We start from the raw sequence: 16636 nt of genomic DNA, 5'->3' as shown, positions 1-16636 counted from the left end.
CTTGCTTAACAATTTATCTTGAACATTGTTGCCCAGCAGTACATAGTGGAAAACCCCCAGTTCCTACCTAAGGTCTGTCTATTTCAGGGGGGTCATGAATTCCCTAAAATCGAAGGCAAAGTTTTGTGTTAATGTGCATTATGTCAGTTTTCCTTTATTTTTTTTTAAAGTAACAATTTTAATTCTTTATTTTAAATTATGTAAATAATTTAAATTTAATTATGTAAATTTTTTCAGGCAGAGAGAAAAGTAAAGGAAAATAATACTACAGGATTTCTGGCCAGGATGATAAAATGATATAAATCATGTACCCTGATTTAACTATAGTTCATTTTTTTTCCTTTTTCTTTCTAATAAAATTTTACAAATACAAATAAAGCCATCTCACTCCATCTCCTTTTTCATTTTCCTATTTCATCCTCCAGGGGTAATCACTGTTGTGAAGTCAGTGTGTATTCTTCTGGTGCCTGTTTTTATGCTTTTATCATTTTTGTATGTACCCTAACAATACAGAGTGTTGTTTTTATGTTCTTAAAATTTACATTAAAATGATTCTCCACATGTGAGATTTTCTCTAGAGCATACCCATAAAAGTGGAATTGCTGGGACACAGAGTATCTAAGGCTGTAAATGATAATAAATTCCCGAGTAACAACAGCTTAAGTCAGTAGAAGGGTATTACTCTCTCACATTAAAAAAAAAAAAAAAAAAAAAAAAAAAAAAATCGGTCTCAAGGTAAATTGTCCAAGCTTGAAACAGAGTGTGGCCACATCTGGGAGAGCTGCAACCGCTTTCCAGGCAGTAGTGGCTCCAATGAAGAGTCTACTCTTAACCACTACATTTCTCATTTCTACAAGTTCTATGTTTGTTTGGTTTCAATTCCTCCTTGTCTTTTCTTTTCTTTTCTTTTCTTTTCTTTTCTTTTCTTTTCTTTTCTTTTCTTTTTCATTTTATTTAAATTCAATTTGCCAACATATAGTATAACACCCAGGGCTCATCTCATTGTCTTGTATTTTTGCACACTCCTTTATCTTGGTTACTATCCTTTCTTCTATCTGTTTAGTGATTTTTAAAATCCTTGTAACATGGATTTTTCTGGATTATTCTGTTATCTCCAGCTCAAAGCCTCCCATTTGTAATCTTGCTGAGTCATTCTCATGGTGGATCATTTCCTCCTGTGTAGTGTTTTGTGGCAAACCACCTTCTGTTGTAATTGTGTTTCTGTGGAGCTGCTCTGACCACCTGGTTTGTGGAAGTTTGACTACAGAGCAGTTTTTCAGATGCTTCTATCAGGTATCACAGAAGCTTCATCAGTCCAGGCCAAGTTTTTTAAAAGACTTTTAAAATTTGTTTGTTTATTTATTCATGAGAGACACAGAGAGAGAGGCAGAGACACAGGCAGAGGGAGAAGTAGGCTCCCCACAGGGAGCCCAATGCAGGACTCGATCCCAGGACCCTGGGATCACGCCCTGAGCCAAAGGCAGATGCCTAACCACTGAGCCACCCAGGTGCCCTGGTCCAGGCCCAATTTTATACCAATTTCTCAGCTTTAAGATAAGTTCATACTTCACCCGTGGCAAGGCCTGACTTGGGGTTCCTGTTGTTCATGAAGGGTTTTCTCTCCCCTAGAGCCTCAGAGAGAGCTTGCTTACTGCGTCCATGGGCCTTGGGGCAAAGTTCTACTCCTCCATTCATTGTGGGGATATCTTTTCTGGGGTCCTGGATTTAAGTAAGGTTTCAATTGCAGCTCATCACTTCCTCTGGGCCCAAGGCCATGCCTTCTGTCACCCCGTGGGTGTTTAAATCCCAACCCTCAAACCCCAACCCTGAGCCATGATACATTTAGTTCCCAAGCTTCCCTTTCCTTATAGAAGGAAGAGGATTGACATTTGTTCCCAGCTATGCATTTTCTTATAGCAAGAGTCCATATCCTTCATTAGATTCTTTTTTTTTTTTTTTTTTTTATTTATTTATTTTTTTTTTTCCTTCATTAGATTCTTAAAAGGTTAACAATCCTTGCTTAAGTACAGTGTAGGAATATTCCCATATTTAAAATAGACTTCAAGGGCAGTTGTTCATGTTATAACAGAAGACTGCCTCACACAAAATTTTATCAGCTATTTACTTCTGTGATGTAAATGCCTTTGATGTATTTAAAACACAGTCTGATTTATAAGGCTATATTTATTTAGCAAATCTTCAGGAACTCACTGGAGTAAATGATAGTCACCAATACAAAAAAAAAAAAAAAAAGAAAAGGTGAATCCAGGTAACAAAAGAAACATCATTTCCCTTCAGTTTTGCTCTTAGAAGGGAATTAATTGGCAAACAACGAAGTGCCTTGTACTCCAGCAGAGGGCAAATGGACAAATAACTTGGTTGAGGAGATCAAGTTGATGGAAGTAATTATAAGGATTATAGCAAAGGAGTTGTATCAATAGGCTCTGAAAATGTGAAGATTCTGCTAAGGGGCTTGGGAAAAGATTGTGTTGCTCAGCAGTATGTAAATGGTGTGGTTTCTCTTCTACAGATGAAAATGAATGTGAGCAAAACAATGGTGGCTGCAGTGAGATTTGTGTAAACCTGAAAAATTCATATCGCTGTGAGTGTGGGGTTGGCCGTGTGCTAAGAAATGATGGCAAGACATGTGAAGGTGAGAATGGGCAAGAAGGGATTCAGATCAAGAGCTCGAACTAAGCCATTGACTCATTCTTTGATTGATGTTCATGAAACTGTCCAATGTTAGAAAAGAGTCAAGGTTGGGCTGTGTAAAAAAATGACAAAAGGGGTTCACCGATGTTGAGGAGCAGAATTCAGTGTTGATTTTATCTTCAAGATTTAACAGGAAGGAGTTGTTGCATTTTGCAAGAGGCAGAAAGCCACCTAAAACAAAAAAAAGTAATCTCTACCCTTAACATGCTGCTCGAACTCACAGTCCCAGGATCAACAGTCACAGGCTCTACAGACTCTTCATCTGTTTTGATTTGGGAAATAAAAATAGGATATTATGTGTTTCTCAAACATTAATATACCTGTAAATCATCTGGGATCTTTTTAAAATGCAGATGCTGATTCAGAAGGTCTGGGGTCAGGGAGAGAGTGCATTTCTAAATAACTTCTAGGTGACAGCTCTGCTGCAGATCCCGGAGCATACCTGGAGTAGCAAGAAATAGAGGTGGTAGCAAAATTGGTTTCTCAAACATTCCTGCTTAGAAGAATCACCCAGATGCTTTCACACCTCGGCTCTTCCCAGGCTTCTCTCCTGGAAGCTTGGTTTAGTGGGGCGAGATGGGCCTTACAATTTGTGTTTTTACCAAGTTCCATTAGGTGAGTCTTACCATCTTGAAAGTTTGGAAAACTAGTTCACGTGAAGCCTTTTTTACCCCCTTTGTGTTTTGCATTTATTGGAGATTAATACACTTTGGGGGAAATAAGTAACATTATCTTTTATTCTTGAAGTTTGTATTTATTTATTTATGTATTTATTTGAGAGAGACAGAACATGAGTGGGGTGGGGGTGGGGAAGTAAGAAGAGAATCTCAAGCAGACTCTGGCATTGAGTATGGAACCCCATACGGGGCTCAATCCCACAACCCTTAGATCACAACCTGAGCCAAAACCAAGAGTCACGTGTTCAACTGGGACCCCACATTATCTATTTTTAATAGCAGGAATGCTATGTACATATTATATGATTAAGTAATAAAAATAATTTGTAATGTATGTCAAATAGCTGAAATTTGTGACAGCAGTATGAAATTTAGAAAATGTCCCTTCTGTAAGGCACATTTGCCCTTGCAAATTATCAAAACTAAAATGTCATCATTTCTACTTAATTAAGTCTGAATCTCATGATGTTGGGAGTTGAGGGATCAAAAGAAAAAAAAAACCTTTTTGCAGATTATATAAAGAGATAAATGGCTTAATTATTATTATTTCAGAGGACATATGATTTGTCCCTGAGACTAATTGAATTTGTGGTATAATACTGCTTATAAGAGTTCACTTTATTTGAGTTATAGTCAATATAATAAAATACTACCCCAAAAGGAAAAATTATGACTAGTTCCCACACTTTATTCTATGCAACCAAGTTTGCATTATTCACTAAGGACCATTAGCCAGAATATTAAATTACTGTCCCTTATAACAAGACTAGGTGTACTTTAAATTTTATCGAATACAGGTAATGTCCTGAATCTTCCTTAAATCTTAATTATTTTATGTAATAATCTTTGCATATTTGAATATTAAAATGTTCCATGAGGAACATTCGTAATTATTCATGAGCTTTTTATTGGAAGTATTACTGTTAATCCTCATATAATTTTAAAACCTAATAGTCACAATTCAAAAGTGTTTTCACAGAGGATAAAATTTGTACATAAGTTATACTTTAACGTTAAGGTTTATATTTGAAACCCTTAAGTTATTTTTTAAGGATTTATTTATTTATTTTAGAGAGAGGACAGCACAGTGGGAGAGGGGGAAGGGGCAGAAGGAGAGAGAATCTCACAGACTCCCCACTTAGTGAGGAGCCCCATGCAGAGGTCCATCTCATAACCTTGAGATCATGACCTGAGCCAAAATTAAGAGTCAGACTCTCAACTGACTGAGCCATCCTGGTGTCCCTGAAACCTTAAGTTTTATTGACAGTTCAAACATAATTGTTTTTACAGACTAACCAACTAATCTTTGGTTAGTCTGTAAAATAATTATATCTTTTTTTAAAAAGTGGCTCTTTTTAATTTTAAGTAATTTATATTATTTTGTCTCATTATGAAAATTATGTTCATAGAAGAAAATAATGGAGGAGTAAATGAAAGATAACTAAAGTGACCCACAATCCCACTTGCCAGATCTATCCAAACATTTTGGAATACCTTCATGCAAGACTTAAGTCCTGTAAGCCAACCTAGAATTTCAATTTTTGTGCTTTGCAGTTTTAGGCTTGGAAATACCCTAAGTGAACATTGACTCCAACTCCTTCCTTTTACAAAGATTGAAATATGAAATATGAAATTGAGACACAGAGAAATTAAATGACTTAAAGAAGATTATTTTTATGTACTCATTTTAATATTTATTTATTTTTTTAGAGAGAGAGAGCACATATGTGAGCAGGAGGAGGGATAAAGGGAGGAGAGAATCCCAAACAGACTCCCCACTGAGTGTGGAGCCCTACGTAGTGCTCGATTTCATGACCCTGAGATCACGACCAAAGCCAAAACCAAGAGTCAGATGTTCAACAGACTGAGCCACGCAGTTGCCCCAGGAAGATCATTTTTAGGAAAAAAAAATTCCCATTAATGTTGATTTTAACATTTTATAGTATATTTTTATGCTGTCATCTACATTGTTATATATCGTTTTCAGCTTTTTAAAAACCCATAGCAGTACTTTTATCATTTTTAAGTATCCAGATTTATAAACAGGTCATAGCCTAATCTTTCTTAAGTTTTGCAAGGATTAATTCGCTGTAAATTTACACTCTGTATATGTTTCACCAAAATTGATTCATCCCCAGTTAATTTATTGATGTTCCAAAGAACTAATTTTTTTTTACTATTTTTGAACTGAGAATTATTGAGAATTATAACTATAACTGGAAATCAGTTCAAATCTTTCCTTAAGCAGCTGAGATGATTTAAAAGCATCCCCTTTATTTATCTTACCCCTAGAACAGGGGCAGCAAACTTTTCCTGTGTAGGCCAAATAGTAGGCATTTTAGGCTGTGCAGATCAAATGGAATCTGTTGCAACTGTTCAAGTCTACCATGTAGTGAGAAAGCCCTCATAGACAATAGGTGAATGCATGGATGTGGCTGTGTGCCAGTAAAACTTCCAAGGGCGTGTAGCAGGCTGGAGTTTGATGACTCCTGACCTAGAAGATAATTCCAGAGCCCACAAAGGTCATTAATTTTTCTCTACTATGAAATCATATGGTAGTCTCTTTAGTTTTCAGTTGAATCCTCTTTTCTTGTCCACTTGTTGAGTATGCTTTTTGAAAATGCAAGACTTTTTACTTTTTTTTTTTTTTTTTTGGTGGAGCTTGAACTCATGACCCTGAGATCATGACCTGAGCTAAGATCAAGAGTTGGATGCTTAACTAATTGAGCCACCTAGGCGCCCTCAAAAAATGCAAAACTTTTTAAAAGGAAACTTAAAAACTGCCTCAAAAGAGGAATGTAGCAAAGAGCTTGATGGAGTAGACCCTCTTAGTGTGTTATCCAGGCCTCATTTTTATAGTGTGCTGTCAGCCCAAAACATATATCCCAGGCAATCCGACCAACTGGCAATAACTAAATGATCCATCTAGCTAGTCTAGTTGAATTTATGTTTTGTCAGTCTCATTTATATCTGTAATATTCTATAAAATTTCAAAATGGGTACATTAAATGTTACAGCAGTTAAGAAATGACTTTTGGGTCTTCCTCCCCAAAACTGAGAAAAACAGACAAATCCAGATTGAAGGACATTCTACAAAATGACCAGATGAAGAGGTTAGAGCTTTGGATGTTGTAAGATTGCTCTTTGCAGCTATCACATTGAATAAACATTTTTTTGTGGGCTTCCCTACATGACTCAGTGACTGAGTTAGGCCCCAGTGACACTGTGATGAGTCAGGTGTATTCCCTGATGCCAAGTGCTATCCCAAGAACCAGAATTCTCAGGGAAGAGGCCTGCAGGATCATTCCCTTTTCTTTTGGTTTTATTGCAGACATTGAAGGATGTCACAGTAACAACGGTGGTTGCAGCCACCTGTGCCTGGTGTCTGAGAAGGGCTATCAGTGTGAATGTCCCCGGGGCTTGGTGCTATCTGAGGATAACCACACTTGCCAAGGTAGTACATGGATGGGCTCAACCTCTGTTCCCCCTCCACACAAATCTCCCTGCCTTCCTCACTCAAGTGTGTTAAAATTCTCATCTTTTAGAATATCAGCTTTTTCAGCAGTGTGTATCCCTATAGCTTTACTCTGGGGTCATTCAAAAGAGAAGCTCTCTAAGAAAATATTACCAAAAAGTTAATTTTCTTTCACTTTTTTAAGATATTGTGGTTTAAAAAAACATACGACAAAAAACTGACCATCTAAACCAATTCTAAATGTATAGTTTAGTAGTGTTACATATGTTCACATTGTTATGCAACAGATTTCCAGAATTTTTTTATCTTGCAAAACTGAAACTCTATATCCATGAAACAACAATTCTCCATTCCTTCTCCCTCGACCCCCCACCATGGTTGGCAACCACTATCTATTTTCTATTTCTATGAAGTCTACTACTTTAGACACCTCATGTAAGTGAGATCATATAGTGTTTGTCTTTGTGTGATTGATTTACTTCACTTAGCATAACATCCACCAGGTTCATCCATGTTGTAGTGTATGACAGGATTTCCTTCCTTCATAAGGCTAAATAATATTCCACTGCATATATATATACCACCTTTTATTTAGCCACTCATCCATTGACAGGCACTTGAGTTACTGCTGTGGCTAAGATATTGTGAATAATGTTGCTATGAACAGGTGTGTGCAGGTATCTATTTGAGATAACTACTTTCAATTCTTTTTGGATATATACCCAGAAATGAGATTGCTGGATTGTACAGTTTCCTTTGCTTTTTACTTGTGATTTTTTTCTCTAATTTCTATTATTAGTAGTACAACTGGTAGTTCATTTTGAAGCCTTAGACATTGATGCAGTTCATCTCTTTTCTAACAGATACTTGGGTGGTGAAACTAAGTTGAAAGTCTTAGGAAACTGATTCTTCTACCTACAATTACAATATGAGCATCAACAACCCTCTGAGTACTATTTTCTGGAAATCTAGTAATTTATGTCCAGAATCTTAACTCATTCATCTAGCAAATATTTAATGAGCATCTACCTCTGATTTCTTTATACTGTCATTGTTATGATATATCCTCACATATTTTTTGACAGTACCCATAAATATTCCTTTTAGGGTATTTGTAGAGCCGGGAAAGTGAACACAGGAATGCTAAATAAAAGCAATCCTTTTCATATTAAGTTCAAGTGGAATTTATAGTCAGCATTTATGGTTTACTGAACAATGCAAGAACAATTTGGAACTCTTCCCCAAGTGCACTAACGTTGTTTTTATTACCTCTGTTTTATGAGACATAATTAATGGTAAAGTCAAAGCAGTACTGTTATGTAATTTAAGCCTATATCAAAGCAGTATTTTTTCTGTATTGCCAATAAATTGTTTTTGTGCTAAAAGTTAATCCTTTAGGTGGTTCAGTTCATGGAACCATGCTACCCGTATTTTGAAATAAATGATGAATCGAAACTTGAATGCAATATTTCCTCAGTGGGGAATCAATGTATTTGAGGAGCAATTATTTGACCACAACCCGGGGAGTTAGGAGTCCTGGTTTTATTCACCAGCTTGTTTTGAGCTTCATAGATTTCCTTGAGGATAGAACAAAAAGTTCAAGTTGTGTGAGGGTAAAATTATTTCTCCTAGAAGCCTTCCTTATCCTTCTTCCCATTCAGATTTCCCAATTCTGACAGTACCCCCTTTCCGCCGCAGTCCCTGTGCTGTGCAAGTCGAATACCATTGAAGTGAGCATCCCCAGGGACCTGGTTGGTGGTCTGGAGCTCTTCCTGACCAACACCTCCTGCCGAGGAGTGTCCAATGGCACCCATGTCAACATCCTCTTCTCCCTCAAGACGTGTGGCACAGTGGTTGATGTAGGTTCTTCCTGGAGGACTCTTGGGGAATGACCAAAAGCCAGTTATTTGGGAGGTAGTGGACAAAGGTCTGCAGTGTGGCTTGTCATAGATGAAATATTTCCGCATGAAAGGATGGAGCTCAAAAAACCATTTGCCATTCGTTTAACACATGTATTATTGAGCTTCTACCGTGGTCCTGGCACCGTGAGCAAGGGAGGTAAGAATTCTGCTCTTTCTGTTCTTCGATAGTCCTATCTCCCCAATATGAGCAGACATTTTCCTGACCGCATCAGCACCAGGACTGGCAGGCTGGTTGCATCTCCTCTGACCAATTATTTTACTTGAAAGAAAGCAACTGATATAGATGAAGGTTTGTTTACAAGGTAACAAATGAGCTCAAGTGTTGAACTTGAGGTAGAGGGAAGAGGTTTGTGCTTCCTTCATCCAAGAATGTGTGCTGGAGTCTAAGGGATACATGAAGTAAGATTCCTAACTTTGGGGGACACAAGCAGTAGTGTTGAGATGACAACACACACAAGAAATAAGAAACAAGGGTACAGGTGACAGGTGCTGTCCCAGTCTGGGAAAGGACAAACACTGGAGCAGTCATGACAAGGAGGACTTGACCTGGGGTGGAAGCCTGGGTGTGGCTTATACAGAGAGGAAAAGAGAGGGCATTTCATAGGGGAAACAAGTGAGCCGGCCTCAGAGATGGGACTATTTAGGGCCGAGTGAACGGGCGGGGCAGACTGACTGGCAAGGAATCCACTTTGGAAAGGGAAACTGGAAAAGTTGGGAGTGGGGGGTGGGGATGACCATACTTCCAGAGCTCTGCCTTGTGTGCGAGGGTGAGTCGTTTGGGCTTTGTTCCATAGAGTGAGGTTTCTGGTACTGTTGTGATGAAATCAGAAGTGTGTGAGATGATAGAAAAGAAAGCGGGGGAGACCTGGATCCAGGAGATCAGGGCAGAGGTTCTTGCGACCATTTGGTTACACCAATATTTATTTATTGAATCTGATGAAGAGAAAATCAGAGAGCTAATTAGACTTGGGGAGAGACATGGAGGTGGTATCTCAGGAGAAGGGGGTCCCACTTCAGGCAAATTGTGTTTGTAGTATCCGAGGATAATCAAGTGGAAATGCCCAGTGGTGGGTTGGAATTGCTGGCACCTGGGGGAGCAGACAAAGCTGGAGATAAAGAGCTGAAAGTCATCTGCCTAAATGTGGCAGCCGAAGCTTTGCCTGTGGATGAGTTCAGCACAAGGTCAGGCTGCAGCCTGATCAGCAGGTCTAGGATTCCAGAAAAAAAATGATGTGAAGAAGCCATTCTTTCCTAAAATACCAGAGCTTTGAATTTGCTGATTCTGCATAGTTCAGGTTTAATGAGTAATACTCCAAAGGAATGTGTGGGTTGACCATGAAGTAGTATATAAAACTCTGAACGGTCAGAACATCTTGCTAAAAAGAGAGTTGTGTTTTGTTTTTTTTTTTTTTAAGGCTTCAGGCCTCAGCAACCAAATCTCTAATTGTTTTGATGTAAATAGAAGTTTGGAGAATGTGACAGTCAAGAGTGGAGTGGGGTGGGGGCTGGGGTGGGAAGGTAGGATTGGGGGGTGGGGGGGAACTCTACAGAAATAGACATAAAATCTTTTTCTTCTGCTGTCCCTGGCCTGGCTCAGGTGGTAAATGACAAGATTGTGGCAAGCAACCTCGTGACAGGCCTACCCAAGCAGACCCCAGGGAGCAGCGGGGATATTATTATCCGAACCAGCAAACTGCTGATCCCGGTGACCTGCGAATTTCCACGCCTGTACACCATTTCCGAAGGATATGTTCCCAACCTTCGAAATGCCCCATTGGAAATCATGGGCCGAAGTCATGGAATCTTCCCATTCACTCTGGAGATCTTCAAGGACAATGAGTTTGAGGAGCCTTACCGGGAAGCTTTGCCCACCCTCAAGCTTCGAGACTCCCTCTACTTTGGCATTGAGCCTGTGGTGCACGTGAATGGCTTAGAGAGCCTGGTGGAGAGCTGCTTTGCCACCCCCACCTCCAAGATCGATGAGATCCTGAAGTACTACCTCATCCAGGATGGGTAATTATGCTGCTTACATGATTTATTATCCCTGGTTCACATCCGACTTCTGAGCGCACAAACATACTTGGTCATTTCCTAAAACAACAGGACACTTTTGTGAGCTCCTAATTGGCTCAGAAACCATTTATTGACGTTGGAGGTAAAAACTGGTGAGGGAGCCGGGGTCAAGAATGACTCCAAGGGGTCTGGCATGGATGACCAACTAGATGCCATTAACCCGGATGGAAGGCTGTAAGCAGAAGAGCAGATTCGAGGTGAAATATTGAATATGATAATTCTGTATAATAGTATTGAATTGGAAAGGCCTACAGCATACATGGGAAGAGAAGTACAGTGGAAGTTGGGAATGTGTATCAGACCCAGGAGGGCTAGAGGTAAGGGAACAAGAGTCATCCCTGTTCTATTTGAAACATAGGACTGACTAACCTGTTCAGAAAGAGGGTAGAGCATGAATACTGAGCATGGTGGAAGGCTGATAAGTGCAAGGGGATGAGGAAGTGGAAGCAGCAGATGTAGATGCCTCTTTTAGTGAGGGAGAAAGAGGAAATATTTGGAAGGTTTTAGAAGAAAGGTCAAGTGAAATTTGGTTTTTGATTTCTTGTTTTTTTGTTTTGTTTTGTTTTTGTTTTTGTTTTTGTTTTTGTTTTTTTTATTTCTTGTTTTATACGAAGGAGATTTCCTTATTTCCTAAGGATCCCTGGATTGAGAACTGTGCATCCCACGGGACCATTGGAAGCCTAGCAGTTGTCACACCCATTGCTTATATTCCCAGGAAAATTACACTCAAACCCCAAACTCATGAGAGAATCTTATCAATTTCTTCCTTGTTCTCAATGTCAGATGGGACGTAGCTCAGGTAGGGTCAGGACCTGCAGCTCAATGAAAGGGAAATGGTCTGACAAGAGCACCACGTAGGTCATGCCCTTTGCAAATTGGCCTGATGGACTCTGAAAGGTCTATTTAGTTTTTATCTACTGGATCTCTCACCACAAGCATCCTCCACCTGCTGCTGTCAATCTCTTGCACAGTGATGTTCAACCTTGAAGTACATTGGGATCAACTAAGAGGCTTTTGTAGAAGTCGCAGTACCCCCAACTTTTTCTCTCTGTACTACTCTTACCATCTTAATTCCAGGCCTTAACCTTTCACCTCACAACTAAAACAGCCTCCCAATAGCCCCCTATACCCCAAATCTCAAATCTCAGCTCTCAGAGTCCCTGGGTAACCAGTCAAAAGGAAAATAAATTTTAAAAATTAGAAAAAAAATATATATGTACTCAAATCCCTGCTGAAAACCTTTAATGAGTCTTGATTTCCTTTGGTTGGTAAATTTCACTGTTTACCAGCAGGAATACTTCTAGCCTCAGATTTCTATAGCCTCCTTAGCTTGTTTTCGGAAGACGGAAAATTTCTCACTCTTCTTTGGATGGCCAGTAATAGGTCTCACAAGGGTCTGTAGTTCTTTGGATTTCTTGCCATCTTACAGTTACCTCTACAAGGTTTTAAAATGAATAGTAGAAGTATCATGTTTTATTTCTTTTTTTTAAGGAATGGATCTCCTTTAAGGGGGGGAATAGATTCGGGTTCTTTTTTTTTTCTTTTTATAGCTTTATTGGAGTACCATTCTCATACAAATGAGCATACACATCGAAAGTGTACAGTTTGGTAAGTTCTGGTGTATACATTCATGAAGCCATCACTACAATCAAGATAGGGAACATTTCTTTCATTCCAAGAGTCTTCTCCTACTCCTGTATTTACTTTTTGGAAAAGTAAATGTATAATCATAACCCACTGGAAAAACATGTAATCTACAATCTCAGTAGAGCTTGTAAAATTTATTTCTGTATTTGTTATTCAGATGCTCAGTTAAGGACTATATACTTTCTATTTTAGACAGTTCTGAGAAGCTGTACTATTTAATTTTGTAGCCCTTAGCACATACGGAAAAGCAACAACAACAACAAAAAAAAGAGCTGCAGGAGAAATTAAAATGCATAAAAGCCAGAGGCAAGAACTCAAAAACGCAGCAGCAGAGGTCTATTTAGTAAACAGGCAAATAGTCCCATCTCTAGCACAATTATGGATAGTACCAGAAGGGTGTCTGTGAGACAATTCCTCAAGATAAAATCCAACTCTGAGCCTGACTCACCTCACCTCACCTCACCCTCTGCCCTCTGCCCTCTCCAGTTTCTGCTCCCAGCAAAGGGAACTACTCTAACTCTATTGTTCTTACAAACTCTATTGTCTTTTACACCCTCCTCATCCCACCTGCTATTTCCTCTGCCTGAAATCTTCTTTCCCTTTTTTTTTTTTTTAAGATTTATTTATCCATGAGAGACACAGAGAGAGGCAGAGACATAGGCAGAGGGAGAAACAGGCTCCCAGCAGGGAGCCCGGTGCAGAACTTGATCCCCAGGACCCCAGGATCATGCCCTGGGCCAAAGGCAGATGCTCAACCGCTGAGCCACCCAGCTGCCCTCTTCTTCCCCTTTTCTTCCAGCTGAAGTCTCACTGTTCCTTCCAGATTCAGCAAGACTTCTTTCCTCCATGAAGCCTTCTTTGATTCCTTCCACCCTGAGCTAGAAATTTCCCTTCCTTCTCTTTCCTTCTCAATGTCTGGCCTATACTAAGAACCATTGAATAGTTGCCAGATGAACTATTGAATGAACATTTATCATAATAATCATTTGAGGCAAGTCCAGAACCCTAAAATAAACATAATGCAGTGTGCTTACATTTATAAATTGATTATTCATTGTCCTCGGCTTACATTTAAATCAGGCCGTTTCCCCCTGATATTTAATACAGCTCATTCACAATGTGCTCCAGTTTTGGCTGGCACGTGCTCTAAAAATACAAAGTAACAATACAGGCGGAAGCAAAGTAGAATTAGAAAGTTAACCTCCAGACAAAGAAATGTATTGAATGCCAAAGTGAATTACTGGACAACTTTTGGGTGATTGATTATTTTGGATTATCCTATACCATCATTACTTTCACAGGAGCTTGGAGGTGATGAACCAGCCTTGTCTAATCAAAGCAAACACCAACTCAAGAGCCAGAATTTGTCCTGGGTTCCATTCTGTAATATATATCACCCTGAAACAACTCTTTCTTCCTCGTTTTTTCTTTTAAAGAAAAACAATGGTATTTTGGGGTATAAATAAATTGGAAATGGTGAGGCACTTAGATAAAAAGAGCCATTTTAATATCATGTTACTATTTTTGTCCTAGATACAGACTATAAACTCCTTGACATCACAGACCATATTATTCATCTTTATATCCTCTGCAGCTCCCAGCCAGAGTGTGTTGCACAGACTAGATATGTGATAAGTATTTATTATAGAACATAATCAAAAGATGATATAAATTAACTTTACCTCAGGAAAATGAAAATGAGTACATAAATACAAGAAATAACAGAAACCGTGTTATATATTTAGATCCTATTCAGTTCAGGGGAATATGGTACTAGGGGTAATATAAATAACAATGCCTTATTTTTAAACAACTTTATTGGATTTTTCAACTGCACTGAAATAGCACTTAGCAATGAACTAGAAAGTGGTCTGTAAACATGTGGAGCAAGGATCCAGTTTCATAGACTTTTATTTCTGATCCCTACGTTTTTTTCCTGGCCTGGTAAACAAGAACTATTAGGTATCCAGAAAAAGGAAAATACATTCAGGGGGTGGAAATTGTTCTTTTAAAATTCAGAATGGGAAAGATGACACAAGTGTAATCCCTAGCCTGTAAGGAGAAAATGTTCATCAAATACTAAACCTTGGTCTCAAAATCGAGAATCAATAACACTTCTTTTTCCCAGCTAACCCTGAGGTGAGCCTAGGAGTCACTGTTAGCAGTAGACCTGAAATTAAAACCTCAAAACCCTATCAAACTACAACTTAGCATTAAATCTGGGGAAAGAAGAAGTAGAGCAATTTATTTGCAGGCGACTGAACTTTCCCAATAAAACCAGTTATTCCCTCTGGAACTTAAATCTTTATGCAGTTCTGTGATGCACAAATTGGGATTTGCTCACCTTTAAGCCTCCTTCAGGGGTTAGTGTATATTAGGTGTCCAATAAATATTTATGAAATCCAATTAAGTAAAGCCTTCTCAACCCCATAATCAAGTATGTGAACACAGGATTCCTGCGATATGTTACAAATGAAAATGCAGCCTTTCAAAGATGTCTTCATTTCAAAAGCTATCTTTGAAATAAATGTGGTTGCTGTTGCTAATGCTTCAATGCATTGGCATCTCAAGATCCTTGTGCCCAGCTTGTGGGTACAGAGAATGAGAGATGGGAAAGGCAGTATTAATGAGCAGGGCTGTACCTGAAGATGCCTTTGCAGGAGGGAATTTCATTTTTCCTTCATTCTCGAAAAGCTTGAATGCAGCCCAACCTCCTCCACCCAGTTAGCCTCTCTTTGGGCCAAACACATTGGTCTGGATTGTTTTTCCACCTCTGTTGAAACGATCAAGTCCTTATGTGCTTTCCTGTCCTGCTTTCAGCTGTGTTTCAGATGACTCAGTGAAGCAGTACACGTCACGGGACCACCTAGCAAAGCACTTCCAGGTCCCCGTCTTCAAGTTTGTGGGCAAAGACCACAAGGTGAGCTGAACACCTTTACCTTGTAACACCCCCACCCCCACCCCCAGACCTGAGCGTCCTTTCTTGGTTTGCCAATTTGTTGACATTCTCTGTGAGCCCACAGTAGGGATCTGTGTTACCCCCTATGAAAAACATTGTAGAACTGGCCATCTAGAAGCTTAATACCTACCTTCATGAAGGTATTAACACAGTTATCTGCCTCCCTTCCAATAAGATCATTGTTTTTTCAAAGAAAATAATATAGGGTCATAATTTGATTTTCTTTTATGTTTTATAAAACTTTTATTTTATATAAGTCATTTCTATGCCCAGTGTGGGGTTCAAACCCACAACCCTGGGATCCCTGGGTGGCGCAGCGGTTTGGTGCCTGCCTTTGGCCCAGGGCGCGATCCTGGAGACCCGGGATCGAATCCCACGTCGGGCTCCCGGTGCATGGAGCCTGCTTCTCTCTCTGCCTGTGTCTCTGCCTCTCTCTCTCTCTCTCTCTGTGACTATCATAAATAAATAAAAATTAAAAAAAAAAAAAACCCACAACCCTGAGATCAAGATCTGGGCTGGGATCAGGAATCAGACACCTAACAGACTGAGCCACCCAGACATAGGATCATAATTTTAAATTGTTGTGGGTAGGTATGGTTGTAAAAGCCTGTGTGGTAGTCATATGGCAAAGGATATGGGCAGAAAATTCACAGAATAGGCAAAGAGTGAGTTGTCCAGTGAAAACAGTACTTAAAATGTCAAAATAATTATAAGACACTATTTTATGCATATTAAATTGATAAAAATTATAAATCACAGTGCTTTTGCAGAGTTATAGGGGGAAGTATACAGTGGCAGTATAAATGGGTATAGTTTCTGGAAAGTTATCTGATAATATGCAGTAATAGCCATAAAATCATCATATTCTTTTATCTAAAAATTCTAATTCTGACAATTTCTCAAAAACAAGCAAAAGAAGAGAAACAAGATTTGTTGGATGTTATAGAGCATTGTTACATGGAGAATGAGAAAAAGCCCCCAAACAGGGCTACCATATATCAATTAGTGCAATATTAAGCAGTTATTCAAATGAAAAATATAGAAAAAGAAGATAATGAAAAATCATTTATCATAACAGTTAACATGCATGTTGAATATGCTACTTTTTTAAAAAGTATACATACAACAGAGGTTAAAAGAGGCTGTAGATAGTATGTTAAGGTGGAGACTG

The 16636-nt window shown here is 38.9% G+C and overlaps 1 protein-coding gene across 1 annotated transcript in view; it reads left to right on the top strand.

Annotated features, from left to right (window-relative positions):
* The window catches only part of OIT3 (oncoprotein induced transcript 3), a 29217-nt gene that overhangs the window by 11526 nt on the left and 1055 nt on the right, over positions 1-16636 (top strand). Inside the window, exons 5-9 of the mRNA XM_041747212.1 lie at positions 2531-2653; positions 6721-6843; positions 8563-8723; positions 10384-10799; positions 15327-15426. Of these exons, the coding sequence (XP_041603146.1) occupies positions 2531-2653; positions 6721-6843; positions 8563-8723; positions 10384-10799; positions 15327-15426 (923 nt within the window). The remainder of the gene's footprint in view (positions 1-2530; positions 2654-6720; positions 6844-8562; positions 8724-10383; positions 10800-15326; positions 15427-16636) is intronic.

Source organism: Vulpes lagopus, chromosome 3 (assembly GCF_018345385.1).
Source record: "Vulpes lagopus strain Blue_001 chromosome 3, ASM1834538v1, whole genome shotgun sequence".
Taxonomy (NCBI): domain Eukaryota; kingdom Metazoa; phylum Chordata; class Mammalia; order Carnivora; family Canidae; genus Vulpes; species Vulpes lagopus.
This window is presented reverse-complemented; position numbering and strand designations above follow the sequence as displayed.